The 23,948-nt window shown below is 40.7% G+C and overlaps 3 protein-coding genes across 4 annotated transcripts; all 3 read right to left on the bottom strand.

Moving 5' to 3' along the window:
* Positions 1-281: 281 nt before the first annotated feature.
* Positions 282-10,857, bottom strand: mtdha (metadherin a). Of its 2 annotated transcripts, none has more exons than XM_050034369.1 (13): positions 10,432-10,857; positions 9,483-9,581; positions 9,140-9,251; positions 8,405-8,572; positions 8,215-8,265; positions 7,330-7,509; positions 6,409-6,489; positions 6,159-6,236; positions 5,690-5,817; positions 5,300-5,410; positions 5,046-5,145; positions 2,578-4,960; positions 282-2,523 (listed from the first exon to the last, which is right to left on the bottom strand). In XM_050034369.1, exons 1-12 carry the CDS (start codon positions 10,774-10,776, stop codon positions 4,893-4,895), a joined length of 1,521 nt encoding a protein of 506 aa, XP_049890326.1. In that variant the 5' UTR covers positions 10,777-10,857; the 3' UTR covers positions 282-2,523; positions 2,578-4,892. The 2 variants fall into 2 exon arrangements, with proteins under 2 accessions (XP_049890326.1, XP_049890327.1); XM_050034370.1 differs by having other exon boundaries at positions 6,409-6,486; positions 10,432-10,856.
* A 490-nt stretch (positions 10,858-11,347) lies between these two features.
* rrm2b (ribonucleotide reductase M2 b) lies at positions 11,348-16,232 on the bottom strand. The gene is made up of 9 exons (XM_050034598.1): positions 16,049-16,232; positions 14,804-14,968; positions 14,377-14,493; positions 14,063-14,196; positions 13,501-13,595; positions 13,245-13,378; positions 12,674-12,778; positions 12,449-12,562; positions 11,348-11,979 (listed from the first exon to the last, which is right to left on the bottom strand). The coding sequence occupies exons 1-9, from the start codon at positions 16,094-16,096 to the stop codon at positions 11,827-11,829; spliced, it is 1,065 nt and encodes a 354-aa protein (XP_049890555.1). The 5' UTR covers positions 16,097-16,232; the 3' UTR covers positions 11,348-11,826.
* Positions 16,233-16,404: 172 nt separating this feature from the next.
* LOC126383871 (nuclear transport factor 2-like) lies at positions 16,405-23,097 on the bottom strand. Its single transcript, XM_050034599.1, has 5 exons — positions 23,002-23,097; positions 21,487-21,607; positions 19,963-20,034; positions 19,677-19,775; positions 16,405-16,713 (listed from the first exon to the last, which is right to left on the bottom strand). Exons 2-5 carry the CDS (start codon positions 21,589-21,591, stop codon positions 16,597-16,599), a joined length of 393 nt encoding a protein of 130 aa, XP_049890556.1. The 5' UTR covers positions 21,592-21,607; positions 23,002-23,097; the 3' UTR covers positions 16,405-16,596.
* Between the last annotated feature and the right edge of the window lie 851 nt (positions 23,098-23,948).

Raw genomic sequence — 23,948 nt, 5'->3', positions numbered from 1 at the left:
AACAGACTGGAACAAGTGTAAGGTACCCAATGCTGTATTTCTCTTTGTAGCCTGTTTGGAGTCTGTTGGCTGCAGATCTCTCTCTCAGTAAAGGACAGTTTCAATTTTTTTTCCCCACAAGTCACTTTGGCACAAAACATGGGGAAAAGGGTACAGGTTAAAAAAAATAGCAGCGTTAATCTTTAAGTATCAAGCCTTATATAACTAACTAACTAAATTATAATACTGCAAACAATAGTTTTAGTAAGCTTTACGGGAAAAAATGCATTTCTATGACAATGTGATATCAAGCAATTCTCATTTATTTTTACCAAACAAACATAGAAATATCATTTGTATCTCCTCAATAAACAAAATCATTCACATAACCATGTCCTAGAGACAAGTATATAAATACATAGATTGGATCCATTTTAATCATCAGTAGAAATTAAACAAAAAAGAAGGGCGTCTGAAAACACAGCGACATGGTATCGATTTGTTCTATCAGATCTACTAAAATCTATGCATCACCACCAGCTGATCAACACCTTGATGCACACAGGCTCTTTGACTACCATCAGCAGAGTCCTGTTAATGTCCGCTAAACTGGATGCCCACAGAAAAGCTGCAATTTGTCTCATTAAAAAAGCTATTACAGTATATACACTGAGTGGTACTCCTGAACAAAGTACTAACAGTTAAAGCGAGAGATCATTCATTTCATTTCATGTACACAAGTACTATTATCAGAGTCATGCAAGATGAAATTAAGTTCTGACCTCAAAACTTGCAAGAGGTCGGAAACTATAAAAAAGGATGCCAATGCACTTTCTCTCCAACTACAGGTTAAGGCAGTGGAATTCAATTCCTTTTATATGTATGTGTGTGTGTGTGTGTGTGTGTGTATTGTTTAAAACCAACTTTGATGTGGACTTAAAGCTGATCCATGTTATACCTCTGTATGTCTTAATTCTCAATTTATGTCAAAGGAAAAAAAATCCTCATCATAAAACCTGGACGTCAGGTTCGACAAAACAAAACAAAAATAAAAACCAACACATTTCACATTCTGCAAAAAGGTAGTAAAAAACAATTCGTCGACATCAAAAGGAACTCAATACAGCCTTTTGCACAGTGCAATCACAGAACTGGAAAAAGCCCTTACAATCTGTACATATGGCATGGCTTTTTCTAGTACAAAAACTAGAAGAATTTAAAAAAAAAAAAAAAAAAAGGATATGAGTGCAGAAGGGACCATTAAGTCTCTAGGAAATAAACGCACAGTCTAATCAGTTAACGACACACACACTCAGAATGATAAAAGTAGATGGACAATACTTAATAGTGCTACTGCTTTCTGGGATAATCCCACAACTCCTTTACTTCACATTACAGTGCCTCCTGGTGGTTGATATCAGTTACTGTGCTTTCTACATGAGTTCTCTACAGTCCTCAGTGTGAATCCAGAATCAGTTTACAACGTCCAAATTTCAAATTTAGCATCATCTTTGAAGAAAGGATCTGATCTGATCCATAACTGATGAATCAGTACCGTTCCAGATGTCATTACAGTTTCAACAAACTCTGGCTAAATACACTACATCACTGGGTGTGTTTACATGCACACAAACTTTTGACTTTATTTCCAAAACGACAATATTCTGAATGTGACAGGGGTCACACAAACAGCATATTCTGTTTGAATACATCCTGAATTAAAACTTTTTTCAGAATAAAGCATTTTCCAATTACAGCCTTGATCACACAGAAAGTGACTGAGCAGCTGGAGGCACCTTTTTGTAATTGTTTTAAATGAGAATGAAGCTTTTCGCTTGCTGTTTCTGTGTTGTGACGGGATGGGATGATTCACAGCATCGAGTTTACAGTTGGTATACGATGGAGGAGAAACTGATGGTAGCGGTTGCTGGTTGTCAGACTGCCCCCGAGTCATCCTAAATACGCCTGGAAACGGCCATCATCGAGGCGAAGCTCCTGGACCAAGTAGTGGTACTCTCCATGACCCAATCTCTTTTTTAGGGCCTCATGTACCCACACAGATGTCTGTTTCCCTGTGCCGAACAAACTATTTGCTGACAGCCCCTCACCCTCAACCAGAGCTACAGCAAGTACCCTCTGCTTGAACATTTTAGTAACAACCTACTAATTACTGTGAAATAAATAACAATAAATTCACGGTAGATTGATGACACAAAAAGGTTATGATAAGGAGATGATGGCGTGGTTGCCTGGCATTCATTAGTGGCATTCAATTAAAAAAATCCCGTGTGATTGGGGCCTAAGCATTCTTGGAACCCATCGGCTGTATTCGGCGTCTGACTTCCAGCAGACGGCGATACAGCCTCTGGGGGCAGACCCCCGTTTTTTTGGCATTCCGGTTTGATTTGGGCGGAGGAGGCGAATTTCAGTTTCCGACTTCCGTTTACATATAAGTAAATATGCTGAACAGTTGCGATGGATTCAGAGTTTGCAGTGACGCCAATTATGTTCCATCTCGTTAGTTCACCGCACGGACCGTTAAACCTGGCAACAGCTGCAGCTGGCTCAAATGTGATTGGACCGCACGGACCGTTAAACCTGGCAACAGCTGCAGCTGGCTCAAATGTGATTGGTCAATATCACGCGGACTACAAACAGCCTACAACTGGAAACCAGGGCTCTTCCGCTCTTCTTCCGGAGGCAAGATCTCTGGGGTTTGCCTACAGACTCTACATTCACTGAATGTAGAGTCTGTATATAGAGACTAGGGCCTAAGACACGTGGGATATGCTGGTATTATTCAGGTTTCAGGAGCATTCTTCAAAGATGTATACATCGCATTCTGAATATGCGTCTCAATCAGGGATTTTACACAGCCCCTTGTCTGTTGAAGGTCAACTCTGTGCACTGTAATGGATGCGTTGTACACAAACCAACAGTTAGTAAGGCTGTGGTGTAGAGATACATGCTCAAGAGAAAAGCCCACATTTCTGGTCAGAAAGAAAAACACACCTACTTTTAAACTCTATGAAAGACTTGGATATCAATAGTTTTTTTTGATATGTGCAAACGCTTAATGTTTCAAGAAGGTGGTTAAAGGATTCAAAGAGGAAGGCTGTGTTTGCAGCGTCAAGCAAGTCCGTTACCGGTGGAAAACCAGAAAAAGTGGCTATTAGTGAAAGTTTCGTTTCTATTAGCCATGTAAACACCTTCGTAGGAATATTGTCTTTTTCGAAATAAGGGCAAAACCCAGAATATTATGTGCATGTAAACATAGTGAGTGTCTTGCTATGCCTCTCCGCACAGCTCTGAAGCTCAGGTTAGTAGTGCATGTAACCATATTTTGGCAAAACAACAACAGTTTGGAACATGCTACCACACGTGTGGATGGTGAAGAGGCGGGATACGTTACAGGAGTGGTTGTGGAAAGTTTCTATGGCCTGCTGTGAAACAACCTGATAACAGCTGCCAATCTTTATTAAGGAGCTTGTATAAACTACACAGGCTACAGGCAATAAGTGTTTAAACACAAAGGATCGATTTTTTAAGATTTTACTTTAAATTAAAGGATAGGCAAACCTGTCCTAACAGCACTCACATGTAACTTTGTTTAAAGAGTCACAGTCGGTTGCTGTGATCACTTCTCCTGTGCGTACTGGCTGTGCAGTCACACCTTCGTCGGGCCTAATTACGGTTGGTAAAAGTAGTAGAGGAGAGTTCGTTCAGATATGTTTTGCAGCTTGCCTAAGGCGATGCTGAAAGTGAGCTCACATTAGGTTGACATCGTGTCATCGCCACCTCAGAGGACCTGCCTCTCTATTCATCTGATTGGGCAGTGGGGCGAAAACACCAGTGACGTTTGGCGCTTTTTCCACTCTGTATTGAAATTATTTCAACTCAAGGCATTCAGGGCACTCCTGCGAAAACACGAGGTGCATAGAGCCTAAAATTGTGAGGCGCTAAGCAACACAAAAGCGGTGAGCAAAACACTTCACCCTCACTGAAAACCACCACAAAAAGCCGCCCCTGGCTGCTAAAACGTGCTTTGTCTGATCAGGGCCTTACTGTGCACAAGTGCCACCTAACGTTCAGCCATAACTAATACAAGGCTTCAGCAGTCTGAGAACAGCCAGATCAAACCTTGGTCCTGGCAGTCACGTGTAGGTTTATTATCAGAGTTTTGTCATGGCAACAAACCTCTATGTGACTGCCAGGATGTATCCCTCACACCTAAGCAAGAAAACACAAGGAGAGAATTTTGTACTGTGCCTCAAATTAGCTTCAGATAAACTTGAGTGTATTTTTGTCTCCAATTTCTTACATTGTAGTTGCACTATGAGGGTATGACATCATGGCCAGGACGAATGAAGACGTGGTTATGTGAGTGTTTAACTACTGTATCCTGATTGGAATCCAGCCCTGCAGCTTGCTCCCACACATTTCATTATTGATATAGAGGCGGAAGCATGGCAAACAAAACAAAGTGCAGTATTCTGAGGAACAAAAATGTATGCTTCTCATGTAAATTTTCATATAACAAAAAATAAACACCCATTTTATATTTTTGGGTTAACAATTATAAACACCTGGAGGGGGGGGGGAAAAACAACTTTTGATGCCATGAAAAATAATCACATGAACATGTACCTCCACTGCGAGTCCACCTCCCCTGAAACTCCGCTCTGGTTGCAGTGTAGCAAATAGTGCAAATTAGTTAAGACTGCAGTCCACAGGACCACATTTCATCTCTATATTTAGCCAAGCAGGTGATATCCACCGCTAGCTTTCTTTTTGTTTCGGTAACTCATAAACTTTTTGTGTATCTCAGAAAGAAACTCTGTACCTGGTAATTATTGCATGTGACACGTTTTACAATCATTTGCATATGCTTTGTGTGAACCTGTGATGTGACTTCATGTTTCCCTTTGGGCCTTTTTCTTCTGGGAGTGCTTCGGAGGCTCCGCAGTGTGCTCAGACTTCTCTGCGAGATAAAAAGGAAGGATAAGAAATAAATCTGTTTCCTCACTGTGAGTGAATATAAAAGAGTCTGAGCTGTGGAAACCTACTCTGAGAGGTTGATATGCTGGGATTCTGCTTTTTGGTGGCCGGCACAGGAGGCTCTTGGGGTTTAGGTGTTGTATTGACCAGTGGCACTGTGCTCACCATCTACAATCAAAGAAATTAAACGACGTTACAAAACAGGAAAAACGCATCTTTATTTGATGTTGACATGTACAAATAAATAGCATAAATACATTAAAACAGTTTTATACTTTTGTGGACAATATTAATCTGACAGCTTGATGGTTTTGTTTCTTACCTGAGCCTCAGCTGCAGCCTCCTCTTTTGTTTTCTTCTTCTTTTTCCTCTTCTTTTTGGATTTGGCTGCTCCATCGGAGGGGTCGTCAGTGTCCTTCTCATCCTCTAATACCTGCCGTCATAGAAACAGACATATAGGTTATTTAGAGATCAGGATCACTGGGTCCATGGCAGAAGGAAATCAATAGGTACTCTGTGGAACAGACACTACATGAATGGAAGTGGACTGTTTAACATAGCTTTTGTGCTGCTTCCTTAATTCTGTGCCAAAAAACAAGGCAATCTAATCCAGAATGTAAAAGCCATCTCAAGGACTTTTAAGCCTTACATAGGGATAAGTTAGAGACACATAATCAGCCATGTGGACGATTTGACAGAGTTTCAGTGATACCTTGTTGGGGACAGGCTGTTCCTTCACTGGAGGTGCTGGTGTCACCACCACAGGGGGCTCCTCGTAATTTTCCCAGGGCACTTCAGGAGCACTCCAGTCAGAGCTAGGGTCTACTGGTGCCATCCCATCTAAAATAATCCACATCAGCAGGACAGCACTTAGACAATACATTAGTCTCTCATCATGTCTCAGAACACCTCGGCAAGTGGCTTGAGTGATCGGATTACAATGTGTCTTGGTGGTCGTTTACACTTGTATTTAGTGCTGTCCACTTGTGATCTGAACACCCAAGACACATTTTAAAACCAAGTGTAAACAGGGGGTAGGTATGAATATTTTTTTCTGTGCGTGTATTTGATTTACAGACTTGGGAATCATCACAAAATCATTGTCAGCTTTGCTCCTATTTTTCATGATCTGCTCTTGTTTAGAGAGCTCTGTGTGTGGAACTGGTTGCTGAAATACTCACTGAATCCAGACCATTCGTTATCAACGTCAACATCAGGCCGCCTCGCCCACTGAAGCTCCATTGTATTTGATATTGGGTCTACAAACACAGTCAAAGGGTGATTGAGAGAGGGGGAGGGATAAAAAAAAAAAGAAGAAGTAAATTAGTCAGTGTGGGGGAGATAAAATTGTAATTCTTCGATTACGCATTCTAGAAGTCGAGTCTGGTTTATGACTGGGTGATAAAGCTGATGGGTAATCACAATACCAACCTGTGGTGTTCAGCCTCAGCATGGAGAAGGTGACGGGGTTGAGGTCAGTCTTTATCCGGCCATCAATGCCACTCCATGCTGCTGGCCAGAGCACACAGAGACACATTGTGATTATATGGCCTATTTAAAGAATAATATATTTGAACTACTTATGTCTACACTCAGAGTCGATGGAGATATCAAGAACTACCTTTTTTCCTAGAACTGGTGTGCAGTCATTCAATTACAGTATAAATACACCTTCCACAGTCTTAAAAACTGGTTTAATTACTGTAAACATAAGGCCTGTATCAGGTTTTATCACAGATTATTAGATTATTTTTTTCATTGTGCCCAATGTCGGTGCTTGACATCCAAGTTCTCTGGGAGAAAAACAAACAAAAAAAACCTCAACGATATATGTCTTATGAAAGTAGATATTATTTTGGATGTCAATATTGAGCATCAGTTGATTTAAATCTAGACTTTCAATGATTTCAACTCCAGCTAACTCAGCCACTCCAATTCATTTTTCTCTTGCAATACCACTTTTGCCCAGCAGGTGGCTCACTTTGACAGTAAACATTACTATGAGCTCAGCGAAATTAAAAAACCCCTCTTATTGTGATTATTTTCTTTTATTTATATGTTAGCAGTCAAAATGGCAGTGCTTTATTGTTACTGTAGCTAGTCTTGAAAATCCTGAAATAGCTCTATGGACACAAATGGTCCTGTATGATGAAATATCTGATCATACTGCTAATGTAAGTAGTTAAAATTTGGACTGTTCAGTCCCTGAGCAATAAAAAGGACTACAAACCCTACACCATAACTACTCTCAAACACCTTTCTTGTTTCATTTCAATCCAATGTGCTTTGTTATACTGCACTACAGATATTTATTTTTGTGGTGTAAAAGGTCTACTCAGGTCGAGGTGGTACCTTGTGTTTCCTGTCCCCAAGACTGAGGCTTAGAGGGGGGCCTGTAATGTGTAGCCGTGGAGATGGCACTCCACTTGGTCCCCTCCATGGAACCCATCTGACGTGGGATCTTCACAGGCAAGTTGATATGGGTCCAACCTCCACCATTAACGGATGGCTCCTCTCTCCACCTGGAGGACACTGTGGGGGAACATTTGGGGGAAGACAGGGAGTCATACTGGCAGTTTTGTCAAAAAGTGACAATCTTGAGTCTAGCAGATTCTGTATTTGAGAGTTATAGAGAAACGTCTGTATTTTTCAGCAGCTGCAGCATTGTAACAGGCTGCACTGTAATCCCTAGGGGCAATTGTGCACTGCCAATTTATGTCCTTTTAAAGTTCCTGTTTTTGCTACCGACAGCCTAAGATTGCTGTTAGACTGATAATATTCCAGAAAAGATCCCTATAGAGCAATAAAACGTTTTTCTGTACCTTTTGCTGGTCTTTTTGTTACTGTCACCAAGTCATGCTTAAGGAGCAGTCTTATGAATTCTTGTGAGAGGTGATTTGTTGCAGGAAAAACAATAGTGGATACACTAGTTAGAAAGGGAGAGGGGAGTGCTGAGAAGAATTTGTAGTGTTGGAGTACAGAAAGCATATCTTCCTCTTATCTGAAAGATTTTCAATGTCATGGCTGAATATTTAACTGATTTTGACAATGTGTTCACCTCTCTGAGAATTCTCCTCTAGCAAGAGTTGGTCAGTAAAAGGTGAGGAAACACATTTCATTTCTCTGTAGGGTCCTTTCCATAATGTTGTAATAATGTAATAATAAATAAAGAAAAGGGAGCTATTTAATAGTTTTCCTATCTCAGTCACAATAACAAAGGTTTAACTGTATCCTTACCAGCTCCAGTGGCTGTCTCCCCCTTTCCAGTAGTTCTTGAATGCAGGGACTCTGTATCAATATAGACAAAAATGCACTTGAGTAACTTGTAATATTACCTGATAATTCTTGTTTACATCAAGGTGCTATATATATGCTTAGTCCTGTCAACACCATATGTTAACTACATGTTCATCACACTCATAAATACCCTGATTTCCTCTGTTCTTCTTCGTGTTGACAGGTGCTGTGGCCACAGGTGCCTCCACGTTGCTCTTGGGAGTCTCCACCCCTCCAGGGCCACCAGAGTCCTCGGGGCCCTTGTCCTTCCTGCGTTGCTGTCTCTTCTCTCGGTTACTGACTTTGGTCTCCCATGCACCTGGTGGACATAAACGGAATAAAAAAAACAACACCACCAAATGGTTAGGTGACTTGCCATGTGCAAGGTAATAATAAGTAAGTATTTTGATGGTTGACTGTGGATAAAGTTTGGTTGTTTATTTAATCAAGAGGCTGGCTACAACATGAAGACTTTAACAGTAATGACTGAGGCTTAACAAATCCACAGAAGGTGAAGTAAGTTGTATATACTGAAGACATGAGCGGCATGTACTGGCTAAAACTAAACACTTAGTTTTAAATTAAAATTGAACTGTGCAGAGTTTGCATGTTTTCCCCATGTCAGGGTGGGTTTTCTCCAGGTACTCCGGCTTCCTCCCACAGTCCAAAGACATGCAGGTTAATTGGTGACTCTAAATTAGCTGTAGGTGTGAATGTGAGCGTGAATGGTTGTCTGTCAGCCCTGCGATATTCTGGCGACCTGCCTGCTGGTACCTCTTGCCCAGCGTCAGCTGGGATATGCTCCAGCCCCCCGCAACCCTCAAGAGGATAAGCAGTTGCAATGGGTGGATGTTGTGAAATTTCCCCTACAACAGTTTAGTCTTACCATCATCAGGTTCCTTCCCATCATTTGTAGACACATGCTGGACTGGTTTCACATCTGTCTTGTTTTTTTTCTTGTTCTTTTTCACCTGCAATGGGGCCTGTCCCTCATGCACCTGTGGAGAGTGACATCAAAGTGATTTTAAAGAAAGTATGAGGTAACAAAAGGTTACACTCACTGCAGTCCTGTGAGGCCATGCTTCACTGGCAAAATGTACGAGGAGTCACAATGTGGTTTCATTTTACCAAAAACAAAAGTGTCTTCAACGTAACTGAGAAAGACTCAAGAAAAACTTGTGGCTGCCCTGCCCATTCGGGTCCCTATAACTGTGGACGCTGAAACATACCTTCTCGGTTTTAATCTGCTGGGCAAGTTTGGAAACTACTTCCGTCACTTTGACTTCCTCCTGAGCAACGGCCACGGGTTGTCCATTGGATTGAGTGTTCTGGGGGAGAAACAGAGACATAACATAAACATGCTTATTGTCAAACATGCTTACCTAAAATCTGTGAACCCATCGTTTTTTTTTTACAGAATAATCTACCAACTAATTTCAAGATGGATCCTTATAATGTAGTGAGTTTGTAGGCTTCACAAACTGCTGCATGAACATACATTTTTAAAAGAAAATATCAATTTAGCTACACATCTAAATCTAAAAACCGGATCCATTTTGGTTGGTAATTTTACATGCTTAATTACACCTGACTACAAAGACATGGCTGTGGATTGATGAGCTAATGTAGTCCAGTCGAACTCATGTTTCTGCTATATTGACGTTAATGATTGAATAACGGCAGCAAATGTGTAAAAACACGCTAAATTACTTTATAGATAGTTTATTAATGGGACATGAAGGCGGTATGCTTCGGTTATCTTATGGTTTCGTTTTACCTAACGTTAGCTAGCATGAATTATCATTAGCTGGAGGCTAATCAAGTGGCTAACGCTTTACACATATTAAGCTAGCTGGCATGATCTAAACGAGATACCGTGATTCAGTGTATTTTTAGCTAACTGGTTTATTTTTGTCAAAGTAACTGGGTCACACGACTGTCCCTGGGTAGCTTTATATTCTGTAAACACAGTGGGCTGTGATGCTATCGTTAGCTAATTCATGGTGTATGAGAAAGCGAAGTTGGCTACCTAACGGTTAACTCAACTTTATTGAGAATAACAATGGGGATACCTGTGTTTAATTAGCTAACGGCTAACTGACGCTAACTGATTTAACACTGTTTAGCGACAGCGCTCTTGTTTTGATTCACCGTGATTCAACCACTCGGCAACGTTACCTTTTCAGTCGTTTTCTTCTTGTTCCTCTTTTTCTGTTCTTCTGGTTTGGCAGCTTTGGCAAAACTGGCCTTGCCAGGCTCACCGTTGCCTTGAGTGACCGGGGAGCCCCGCTTTTTCCCGACAAACACACCGCCACAGACAGCGGCCCAGGACAGACAGAGCATCAGCAGACCCGCCGCGGCCGTGGACAGGACGACCCACGTCGGGTACACATCAGGTTTCAGACCCAAATCCACCCCGAACTGAGCCCGAACATATCCTTGTCCCGAAGACAGGAGCTCCTTCAAACGGATGGAGAGCAGCTCGGCTTTTTCCAGCGCAAAACCTCGCAGGTCCCCAGCCATCTTTTTTCAAAATGCGAAAACACAAGCTAACTGTTAGCTATCATTGCCAGCATCCGTATGCTAACGGAGGAGTGGCTAATCTAATCTGACTGTGTCAAGTGTCAGTAAAACTACAATGCACATCAACACGGCTTTATTCTGACCGCTCTATAGATGTAAATCATGTCATTAAACCATGTTTATAACTAGTAACTCATATTCTGAAATACAAAGATATTTAATCACCAACTATTTTGACAATCGATTAATCGTTTCAGTCATTTTTCTGTTGGTTTCAGCCTCTTAAATGCAATAATTTTGTTTTTCTTGGTCATTTATGATAGTAAATTAAGGTTTTGGTTGGGGAAAAGAAGCAATCTGAAGACATCACTTTGGGCTCTGTGAAATTGTGAGCATTTCTCACTTTTTAAATTATATTTTATGGACTAAATGATTGGTCGTAAAACTAACCGGCTGATTAATCAGTAACAAAATGAATTGTTAGTTGCAGCCCTATTTGAAAATGAAGCTGCTGAACAATGCTGTCTGATAGCTGCATCACAAGCACTATTTAATTACAACAAAGAAAATGTTATTTTAAAAAAACATTTTATTGTACATTAAAAATGACAAAAAAGTTAAAACAATCAACCATAGAAGCCAGCTGCCAGATCTGCAGACTCAATAAAATATATTCTAGATATTAACCATCTTCAAATGTCCAATGAGATGCAGAATAATCTCTCCCATCACCTCACTCACCAAAATTGAGGTCATATGCCTGCCTTGCAGTATGCTGAGGTAAAGAGTAGACGTGAGCAGGGCTTGAACGATCCATGTGTTATATACTCTACTTGAGGCTGCTTAACTCCAGGTGTGATTCTCAGTCCCTATTGCCAAAAGTTATACATGCAAGCTGAAACTGTGCAGCTTTATTTAATCTAAAACCATTCATTTGTCCTTTGTAATACTATGATAGTATTGTGACAAGACTTGAGCATGGCTTTATGTCAGTAACTGCTTAAACAAAAATAAATAAATAGGTCTAATGTACGAAATGTTATCCAAGTTTCAGAAGTCTGCATCCAGAGTGAATTCATAGTCCATCGTACTTGACATAACCCCGAATCTCTGGTACTCTGCGACTCGTTTTTCAAAGAAGTTGGTTTTCCCCTCGAGTGAAATGGACTCCATGAAGTCAAAGGGATTTTCAGCTTGGTATACCTTTGATTAGAGGAGAGAGAGAGGGAGAGAGAAAAGGGTTACTTGTGGAGTGTCGGAGATACTGGTCATAGAGATGTCTGCCTTCTCTAAAATATAGTGGAATTAGGTGACACTCAGCTTGGGGTACTCAAAGCGCAGAAAAAAATAATTTGAAAAATTTAACAGCAATGTCTCTTTCCAGAAATCATGACCCAGTTACTCAAGATAATCCACAGACCTTGTTGTGAGCAGTTTCAGTTTCTTTCTGCCAACCTCACCACTACGCAGAAGGAAGCGTGCACCTACCGCTAGCTCACCCAGCACCATGAAGCTAGCTAATATCACAGCTCAGCCAAGGAGGACGCCACTAATGTTTACATCTTAAACTGTCACAAGCACAAACCTCTCGTCCATGAGTAGATGTATGAAAGCCAGAGAAGACGATGCCCTCCACATTGTTTTGTCATTGTACCTTTTAAATGATAGTTACCTTGGCCAGTCCGAGGTCAGAGAGAAGCCGGTCGGCCACAAACTCAATGTACTGCTTCATCAGACAACTGTTGATTCCAATGAGATCCACTGGTAAGGCCTCTGTCAAAAACTCCTGCAACACCAAACATGATATGTAAAAAACAAACAAACAAATTAAAAACATGCAAAGCAATTTATAAATGTGTGGTCTGGATTGAGCATATTTCCTCCAACACTAGCTGACCTGCTCAATGCTAACAGCTTTGGTGATGATGTCCTTGACCCGGTCCTCTGATGGTTTCTTCACCAGGTAGCTGTACAGCAGGCAGGCGAAGGTACAGTGCAGGCCCTAGGAAACACATAAATATATATACGTAAGAGTAGATGATATGAAACCAGAAAAAATAAGCCATTTACTGTGTTGATGTGCAAGCTGTGACCATATTTGCCACCTAAACTGACCGAAGACCACCATGACTACTCTGAACATTTTTAAACAGCACAGTGTGAATGGTAGAGCTGAACAGGCCAGCAGTCACATCAGAGGAGTGGCACATGCAAACAGTAATCCAGAACACTAAGCTTAAAGTTAGTTGAATGGCCTGAAATGGCAGGAAGGACTTGCACAGCCTATGCAAAAGCAATGCCTAAGATTTCTGTGTTGTATTATTTAATGTGCTGCAAGAACAAGAAGTCTGAGAGTCTGAGCCTGAGATCATACACATCTCCTCTTCCCACCTTTTTCCCCAGCTACACCTTAAATTGATCCTTTTAACAGATGAAATCACGTCTTTTTTTGTGTGAACTCATCTCACCTCATCCCTGCTAATCAGCTCATTGGAGTAGGTGAGGCCAGGCATTAGTCCTCTCTTCTTGAGCCAATAGATGGCTGCGAACGAGCCAGAGAAGAAGATGCCCTCCACTGCTGAAAAAGCCACAATGCGCTCCCCTGAAAGCAAAAAGTGTTAAGACTGCTATTAACTACAGGTAAATAGGAAGCTCCTCTAGACAACACTTTCTCATTATTATGTGATGTACAATATGATGTTTTGAATGTCGTATCTTTCATACCAAATGTGGATTTGCTGTCATTTATCCACTGGAGGGCCCAGTCTGCTTTTCTTTTGACACAAGGCATGGTCTGAATGGCATTAAATAAGTAGTCCCTGAAACACACGATAAATACAAAATGACCTTCATTACTAGCTATAAACACATAGCATCAGCATAGCGAATACAGTAACTAGAAAAAGCATTGACTGCCTTGCAGTTTTTTTTTTTTTAAATTACGGACACCCAAAAGTGAATTGAACTTGATGCATTTAAAAAAAATAAAAAAAAAAATCATTTAGCTTTTGTGAACTGCCAGTTGATGCAGAGGCCGTTAAACTGTTGCCTTGTCTGTTGGGACATGAAAGCTGCTGTAGCTGGAAATGTATCAGAAATGAACCACAATGTGGAGCAGACACAGCCTGCGACGAACAGGTGCAAGTCTTACAGTTTGTCTGAATCTTCAGAAGATTAGATGAGTGCAGAGAACATGTCTGTGTGTGGATATGCAGTTGCTCCAAAGGCACTGAGGCACATAATCTTTACCATCTAATCATCGCCACTGAGCATCAGAGGAACTAACCTCTCCTTCAGGTCCCTGATGTAGGTGTTAATGAGCATGCTGTACATCTCTGAATGAACAGTCTCTATGAGGATCTGGAAGCTGTAGAAGGAGCGTGCTTCAGGGACCTGCACCTCCTGGCAGAACCTCTGCACCTGATGGATATGACAGAAACACAAATATGAAGAAAAAATAACTTCAATACCCTGTCACATTATTTTAAAGTATCATCTGCTTTCAATCTATTAGTGTCTGTTGTAGGTTGATCTAGAAATGATCATCTCTTCAGCATACAATCCACAAAACATCTGTTACAGCTGAGTGAAATCCCTCACCAGGTTCTCATTGACGATGCCGTCACTTGCAGCAAAGAAGGCTAGCACATGTGAGATGAAGTGTTTCTCCTCAGGCTTTAAGCGTTCCCAGTGTGCCAAATCTTTGGATAGATCAACCTGAAAGACACAACATCAACAGACATTGAAAACATATAATCATGTTGGTTTTGTGTTTACCCAGTTGTCCCCGTTAGATTTAGAAAAGTCATTAAATATGAAGTAGTGTGACATCGACCATTTCTTAAGAGACATTAAAAATTGAACGGGGTCAAATTGACCCCAAGGATAGTAGGACAGTTGAACATAATGAGACTGTTAAGTTAGTGTTTTTATCAAAATGCATTTGATCAGTAAAACTTCCTAATAAGCCAGCTGGTGAAACACTCAAATGACAAGATTTACTTGGCACAGTAGAACTGATACCCACCTCCTCCACGGTCCAGAAAGAGGCCTGTGCCTGCTTGTACATCTTCCAGATGTCGGGGTACTGGATGGGGAAGACGACAAACCGCCTGGGGTTTTCTCGAAGCAAAGGTTCTTCCTCTGTCTCTGAACCATTTTGCCAGTCTGGGTCTTTATCCTTGAGGCCATTCTGCAAAGAACAAGAGCAGAGTATGCGACTTAACAGCAAGTTAACACATTCTCACCTCACATTTGGTATGGTATCTGGCTTGTATTTCGATTGCTTAATTCGATCAGTAGAAGTAATCTTACTATCATTAGGGACTGTTCTTTACAGATGTTCTTTACCTGAAGCTACAAATACTCTTTGTTGAGCCTCCCTGAGTGACTTGGGGAAAATGCATGACCTTCCCTCCACTATAAATGAGTTAACGCAGATAGTTTATTTTGGCAAAATCTTAAATGAGACATGTAAAATGCTTTAGATGAAATATCACTATTTACAGTTTAGATTCAGTTATGTTGTTCCTCCCACATAATGTGTTCAAGGACCATCAGAAATGTCATAATCCAACATTTTCTGTTATTATAGACTCTGCCTGCACTTGGAAGACATGTGCTACAGCCATTTTAGGTTGTATGCCCTTCACTTAAGACAAAATAAAAAACACAAGTCACTCATTAAAGCTTATACAGTCATTTGACATGCCTCCTCTGCTCCTCTTTAATGCACCACCTCCACCTCTCTCATAAGTAACGAACAGTTTCTTACAGGTTTTGGAGTTTGCTAGACAAAACGGCTCAAGGGTTTGTGTTTATAATTATGAAATAGGCCACCGCGCCTGCGCACTGTGTCCAACAACATCCACAACATGATACTACACAAAGGACATGTCGTTACATATTCAGTCTCAGGTTTTCTAGTTACTTTACCCAATGGAAGTCTGTTATTGCCAACACTTACATTGTCCCTTCTCTCGACGATTTTCTTAAATCCGACAACCCCCCAACGTTACACCGTCACTGACAGTTAAGCTAGCTAGCTAGCTTACATGAGCAGCTAAGGCCAGTTTTGTAACAGCTAACGTTAATAAATATGTCGAAAACCTGCCTAAATTCATAAAGCAAAGACTTTAATTTGACAAAGACAAACTCATACACCTCCAGTTATCCGGAGGTGTACAGCAGAGTAACGCAAACTTACGTATATTACTGGTTATTTTAACGTTACGTCCCTTATGGATACAGTTCATAGTAGTTTACTGCTTACCGACTCTTTAAGACGATCAGGCTGCCGACATATATTCATTAAATCCATTTCCTGAGGTTATTTTTCCACCGTCGGTGTCATTAGGAGAGCTGAATGTAGCTCCTCCAGCTCCGTGCCATAACCTTGTGTGGATGCAAAAGTAGCTTTGTTGGCTGAGCCCTTTAAACTGGCACCCACTCACAGAGGGTGCAGCGCCCCCAGTGCTCATACACATGATAGGAAACCACGTCATTGGCATAGTAAAATAGAAATCCCCCTCCACCCCAAATCACTTTGACTAAACTTTTAATTTCCTGCTGCGAACTACTCACTGTTAGTCATGGGTGACATTAAGGTACAGAAAAACTGAGCCAGGATTTCATTGATGAACTCTTTTATTGGACAGGAATGTAATATAATACATCTTTCATACAATGAGCATGCATGTAGATGCATTGTGAACATGGTGGAAGTCTGCATGTAATCCCTTGTGTTTTCAATGACAGCATGACCATAGTAGGCCTTTCTGAGCAGGATGTTAATCTGTGCGAACCAACATGTTCAGATGGCTACACTGGTATGTTGTGTACCCCCAACCGGAACACGTCGTTTGTGCAGGCCCACGAGCAGTTTACGGACTTCAGCATAAACACTTGGTGAAAGGCCATCGGTTGATCTTCATCTGCCTGTTGCAGAAAAGGTTACAGAGGTATTTGTGAGTACAATGATGACATACGGTAATGTTGACTAAAGCAGAAATGCATCACACATACATTACACAGGCCTATTTTTCTGTCATATACTTTATTTACTATTCATGCAATATTCAGAAACAGATTAAGAAAGACGATTGATTTATAAGAAAAACTGCAATCAGATACAGCAAGTGTGTAATAGTGGGGCAAAAGGTGGTAACACCTGGGGTTGGTAACATGAAGCAAGATTGGTGGGTTAACCAGCCATCTTTGGGCTACAGGATTCTGTCAGAGACCAGCGTACTGACTTCACATTAAGGTGACAAGAGATACAGAATAATAAATATTTTATAGGTCAGTAGAATCATTCAGCTTCTAAAAAACGGAGGGACAGTTTACCACACTAAGTACACAATGACGATCATAGCTGCATTTTAGGGTGTTTTCACATATAGTCCTATTTTAACAAACCAAACTCAGTCCTCTTAAAGTAGACCAAAGGTGGACCAACAGACAAGGGACTCAGTTCTTTTTGTGTTCACCTTCAGCTCTGATGGGGACTCAGCCCTCTTCTGTTCACACTATAGCCTATATATATATATATATATATATATATATATATATATATATATATATATATATATATATACACATATATTGATATAGTTTTGTTTTTACTTTGATGTGGCACTGCAGTGTGGTTATGAAGCCCCTCACTTTCAGATTAACTTAAAACTGGAGGAAACCCTTAGCGTTTCTGTGTGCTGTAGACTGTTGCCATTTGATGTATCCTACATTCCACATCTGGAGATGTGCAGTATCTTCCGTGGACCAAACTACTCCTCATCCTGCGTCCTTGCAAGTGTTACAGGCTGACGAAGTTTTGTCTGTTTTTTCAAGCATCCCAGTGCAATAGTGTGTGATCTAGAAGGCTAAATACAATGGCGGAGAGCAAAGCGAACTTGGAGCACTTTGTGTTCACAGTTCACAGGTTAAGTGAACCAAACTCAGACCACCTCGTTCGGTTCGTATCAGAGGGGTCTGAGTGTTCGCAAATGCACCAAAAATGCTGAGTCACAGCTCTGAGTCCACTCAGAGGGCTGAAAAGGACCAAGTGTGAAAACACCCTTAGTTACAGTGTCTTTCATCCTAACAGTGTTGGTGCTTTACACCCTTATTCCATCACGAAGTAAATAATCACTCTGCACTGAAGACATGTATAATAAATCCCATGTTTATTTATAGCCTCAGCCTCACTTTAATATTTGGACATTGTTGCTAATGTTACTTACTCTCCTCTGGTTATGTGATTGTATACATTTTACTTTTGATGGTGGGTTGACCAAATTTAATCACACTTTACATTAACCCATTTGTGCCCAAAGACTACATTTGTAAGATAGGGAAAATGCACATTTGATCTGTTTGGTCTAAAGTCTTGAAATCTGGTACGTAGGGTTGGGTCGGTTCTCGGTAATACCAATTTGGTCCGGTACTCCGTCTTGGACCGGGTTTTATTTTTTGAGACCGACCGGACCGCATACTTGGGCAGAACGTGCGCCCGGTAAAAGTGGACGTCCGCAAGCCCTGTGCGCGCAAAGCACGACCGCGCGGACTCCGCTCCGCGCACCAGTGTCACACAAAAGACTGTTCGGCATGTATTTTTCACATCACGGGGATTTTTCACGGACATTTTTACACGTAGTCCGCTCTGCTTATAGTAAGCCCGAGTCTGTGAGCACCTGTGTCTGCCTCTTCACCAAGCGCACAGCAAGCAGTAGAGAGAAGGGGGTGGGGCGGGGACTGAGCTAGGAGGTGTGAGTGCGCATGCGCCTCTACTGTAGCCTCACCAACCAGCTCAGTGGCCTAGTCGTAGAGTGTCCGCCCTGAGACTGGGAGGTCGTGGGTTCGATCCCCGGCCGGGTCATACCAAAGACTATAAAAATGGGACCCATTGCCTCCCTGCTTGGCACTCAGCATCAGGGGTTGGAATTGGGGGGTTAGATCACCACGTGATACCCGAGCGCGGCACCGCTGTTGCTCACCGCTCCCTCAGGGGATGGGTCAAATGCGGAGAACAAATTTCACACACTCAGGTGTGTGACAATCAGTGGAACTTTACCTTTACCTTTGCCTGGAGTTTGTTTAATAGTGACGGGGAGTCGATAATGGCGGACAATTTAGTCTCGACAAAATCAAAGAATGCGCCACTATGGCAACACTTTGGCTTTGAGCCAGACGAAGGAGGCAACCCTTGTTTGCACTGATTAAGTAAGCTGCAAAATTTATTTGTAAGGAATAAAAGAAACAACTTGTTACTGTCACTCTGTTGTCCTGAGGTCGTTTTTTATTTTAAATGAGTCAATTGCGCCCCCATGTGGCGAAAATCCGGTATTACCGACTTGATGCGTTTTTTTTGTTTTTTTTTAACAAAAACCGGACCCTTTTTTTTCCCCCCTCATACCGACCCAACCCTACTGGTACGGACATTCTTTGCGCAAGTATCTAACGATACACCTTTGAAAAAATCATACTTTTATCAATAGTCAAAGTCAGGATTTAAAAACAAAAAGGAAAATCTCTAACATTATGTTAAATGTTAAAATGTCTTCTATATGAATTTTTTTCCACACTGCGTATGTGTTCATATCTGTGATACTTCACAGATAATAAATACATAATAAACATATATATAAAAAACAGTCCAATGTGCCCAAAGACTAAATACAGTATGTTAAGAAAAACAGATGCCTGAAGCTGGATTTAAAAAACAACAACAAAAAAAAAAACATCGCTAACAGAGCCAGCTGACAATCAGCTTTAAGATCCAGGACCATCAATATTAGGTTCAGTGAATTTAGGTAACCCAAAGATAGCCAGACTGATCTGAATTCGCTTTGTGATACAGACCCCAAGTGCAGGCCCAAAGTTTTAAACAAAATGAACCATCTTACCTGTAACTGCCCAAACACCATGATGAGGATACAACCATCTACCGTGGGCTGGCAGTCTTGTTCTGTGATGATGTGCTTAATTCGCTTGAAAGGCAAACTCTGTAGATTGGAAACAACAAAATTTATAAATGGAATGTACAATAATACATGGCCACACACATAGGGAGCTGCCAGTGAACGGCTCCGCTCCTCCTTCCCCTTAGAAAATAACCTGTTGGAAACCTACATTTTCAACATTTTTTTGCGGACTAGGATTGATGCAAATGGAGCAAGAAGAGATACTTACTGCTAATTTGCTAGTGATCGCGTCTCTCCCCTGAAAAGGGGATCCTTCCCACGTCAAACAGGCCTCAGGAGACTAAGAGAAAAAAAATGTTTACATCAAATACATGCACACCACATGTTGTTAATAGTATCTGCATATTTCTATCACCAGTACTGCAGCAAAAGAAATGGACAAACTAGACGTTTAGTCTTGTTATTAATAGTTTATTTGGCTTAAAAAGTATAAGCATTTTCTCAGCACATGGAGGACCACTTGATCCACCAGTTTAATTCTAACAACTCGATGGCCATAGTACTTTTTCAAGCGCTACTATAAGGCTTGACAAAGTTCACATCACGCCTTATACAACTCACTGGATAGTTTCAGACAGCCACTATATTTGTCATTCTTCAACTACTTGTTACTGAATTTGCTTTACCCATGGCTGAGCCTGCATTGCCTGCTTGCAGTGCCATGTTCTTGTTTGTTCTTTTCCCTGCCCCACCCCTTCAATTGGAAGCTGGATAAACACGTTCTTCTTCGAGGTTAAAATGTGGATCACAGCCACACAAGGTGTAATAGTGCCACCCACTAAGCGGTAACGTACGCACGAGCAAATATGTGCTGGAGGCTGAAGAAATGGTCTATGCTGTGCGATATTAAAGAAAAAAATAGTAAAATCAAATACAAATACTTAACAAAAAATAGACATTAATTCTGCCTCAGACTAGTGTTGCACGGTATACTGGTACCAGCGGTAGACCACAGTACTAAAACACTACGGTACATATGATACCATAATATGTATCATTATGTACCTTTTTTTAGATTTGTTTATATATGCTACAGTGATTCGTTTTCCACAGAGCTCTACGGCGCGAGCATTTTACTCGCATTTGCGACTAAAAATAGTTTTGTGCGAGCAAAAGAAATCATTCAGGAGCACGCTGTGCGAGTACAGATTTCAACCAGCAGCAGAAACAAAAGGCGGCACACAGGTATGTGACGTGTCAGAGGAGAAACGAGCTGTTCACATTTCTCTCTTTGTGTCAGGTAACGGTCCACAAACCTCACCGCACTTACGGGACTGTTCTTAACTTGTCAGGGGAGGAGGGTGGCTGGTTGATTTTTATTTTATTTATTTATTTTATTTTGATCCCCCCTATGTTAATCACTTATTGATGCTGTTTTAGAAGTATGAATAAGTCAATAAGTAATTTATTCCATTGAAATATCATTGATGTATTATAGAAAAGTGATTTATCTTTTTATAAATGACAAAAGGCACATCTGCCTAATTTTTGCTGTGGTATCGTGATACTACTCAGAACCGTGACACTTTCACTGGTATCATACCGTGGGTCCCAATTTTGGTACCGTGACAACACTACCTCAGACCAAATTTAATGCCTCCCCTCCAACAATTCTAGACATTTTTAGACCTTGACTATCAAATACTAAATTCAAAACATTTTAGGATCCACAGGGACCCTGGTTGATGTTTAACAAACAGGCAATAATAAAACAGACACTGTACAAACTTACATAGAGGTTACCCAGTGCTGTCCTGTTGGTATTGTCAAACTGGTTGTAATATTCTTGGACAAAGCCTTCTCCAATCTTCTGCCATATTTCTTTCTCGCAAGCCATCTATGGAGCTTTGTATCTGTAAAAGAGGTGAATCTGGTTATTAGCGGTCAGTCAAAGTTGCAGCGGACTGCAAGCTGTTCACTGAACTCATTCAATACTTTGTGAACACATTCTCTAAAATAACATTTCTGTGGTCACTCCAATAATTTAAACATTCCACACTGTGATAAATTACACAACTTAGGACTGTTCATATAAAATAAACGCTGTATATGGATGAATGAAAAGGTGTCGATGCTTTAGTCAAGGAAAAAAGGTACTGAAGGAAGGCTTCTACTCTAGTTAGGAATGCCAGACACTCTATTAGTTACACATCTAACAACTTAACCGATGACAGAGAAAATCTCAGACTTAAGTCTTGCTCCATTTTGACAGAATGCATTAACATTGTCACTTGCGGGTTAAAACCATGACTTTATGTAGGTAAACCCACAAAAAAAAACTGTTGCAGGTTTATTTAATGAGAATCCACCACCTTGCATGATCTCTTGTTACTTTACATTCACGACACTACCAAAATTAAAGATTACAGCACAGGTAGGATGGCTGCGTTGAGATATCTGGACTAAAATGGAGGCCCGACACAATTCAATATGATTTCATAATTGTGGGAAGATACACAGACTGTGGACACTTTCACTTTTGCTCATACAGATATTAGATGTTGTTATATCTTTCTTTTGTACTCTCAACGTAAGATTTAAAGGAGTGTGACATTTTTTGTTCCTACTGTTTTCTTTTATTTCTATTTTTGAAGTGTTTAACACATAATAATTGTAGTTTCACCTTTAACACAAAACAGAAAAAGTAAATGAAAATGGTAGTTCAATACAAGGCCTTATCAAAATCTTTCCCCCTCCAGATATTTCATTAATGAGCCCAAGTTTCTCCAAAGCCAGACATCACAACAACCCATCAGCCCAACTTGGCTTGCTTGGTCTATCAAGAGATTCTTAGCTTCAAGTTAACGGGATAAATCCATCTTCTTATTGTAAATGGGAAGCATCCGAAAATACACATATTAGGGCATAGCTAGTGGAAGCTCTTCTTTTGTGGCAGTAGGTAAAGTTACTGTTGTCTCCTCTCATTCACATTCCTTCTGTATGGCTGAGCACTCCCAAAGGCATTTGAGACGTAACTCATGGAGTAAAACTGGGACCAGCGTTAAGGAGAAAACTACACCCAAACCGTGTCCACCATTCAACATAGCGAGCTACCCTCACGAGCCACCCAGTAGCGGCTAACGTTAGCACACAGATTTGCTCTACCCGGAACCGTTGCATTGACCGTTAACTCTATCTTCGCTGTATTCGTCTCGACAAAACCGCGTTACTACAACAGGGCAAGCTGTTGTTGAGAAGCACTCGGCTCAAAAACAGTACTTTACCGTGTGTGTAAGTTTTGGCTTACTTTTTTTAAATTAGCGGGCGAGCCAGCGTGGAGCTACACAGACCCAGGCGAGGATGACGGGGTTCCCGCTTCCTCCGAGTTATGACGAATCAATGACGTAAATGCAGCTGACCAATCAAAACGAGGATATGGAATCTTGCCCTGAGGTAAGGCTGTCAGGAGTTCTTCGTTGTGTGTTCCAATAACCATAGTTGATGGATGACAATAATAATAGAAATAATAGTGGTTGAATTGAATAAATTAATCATAATATAACCAACAGCAAAAGGTCACAGGTATTAGATAAATAAAATACTAAATATAAACACCAATAATATCAATATCAAATACCCAGTTCCACACAAAACAAAATAAACCCACCACAAAATAATGAATGATCTTTAACCTTCCAATGAACTTTTAAGACTAAGATTTGTTTTTGAGAACAATGTTTGCATTTTCTGCAACAGAACAGATCTCTGTATTTCCTGCTCTCACACACAGTTATTGTGGAAACACTTTAGAGAATAGTTGAGTAGGAAACCACGATGATGGCTGTATTAGATCATAAGGGTATTCTAAGATAAAAAATTGGACCTGATGATCATTGTTTTATTTATGTTAGCCAAATGTTTAATTCACAAAGCTAAATGTATTAAAACCCCACCCATCTTTATTGGCTACTACAATGAAATTCAAGTTTACACCAAGTCCCTTAAATTAATAAACTCCAAATGTGCAAAATACCTCTATAGATTAATCGGTAATGAATAAATATTATAAATTGCTTATTCAGCCTCATTATATCTTTTATTTTTGTCTACATTATGTTCAATAATGATTAATTTATGCTTAATTTAAAGTTTATTATGCTTTATTTATTCTGTTTTGTGCCTTTTTTTGTTTTGTTTGTTGTCTTTGTGTTTTGTATCTGTGGTGTTCTGTTCACTGCATCCTGGAAGATGATG

The sequence above is a fragment of the Epinephelus moara genome, chromosome 22, assembly GCF_006386435.1.
Source record: "Epinephelus moara isolate mb chromosome 22, YSFRI_EMoa_1.0, whole genome shotgun sequence".
In the NCBI taxonomy this organism is placed as follows: Eukaryota; Metazoa; Chordata; class Actinopteri; order Perciformes; family Serranidae; genus Epinephelus; species Epinephelus moara.
The sequence above is the reverse complement of the archived record's forward strand: the minus strand, read 5'-3'. Positions and strand labels throughout refer to the sequence as shown.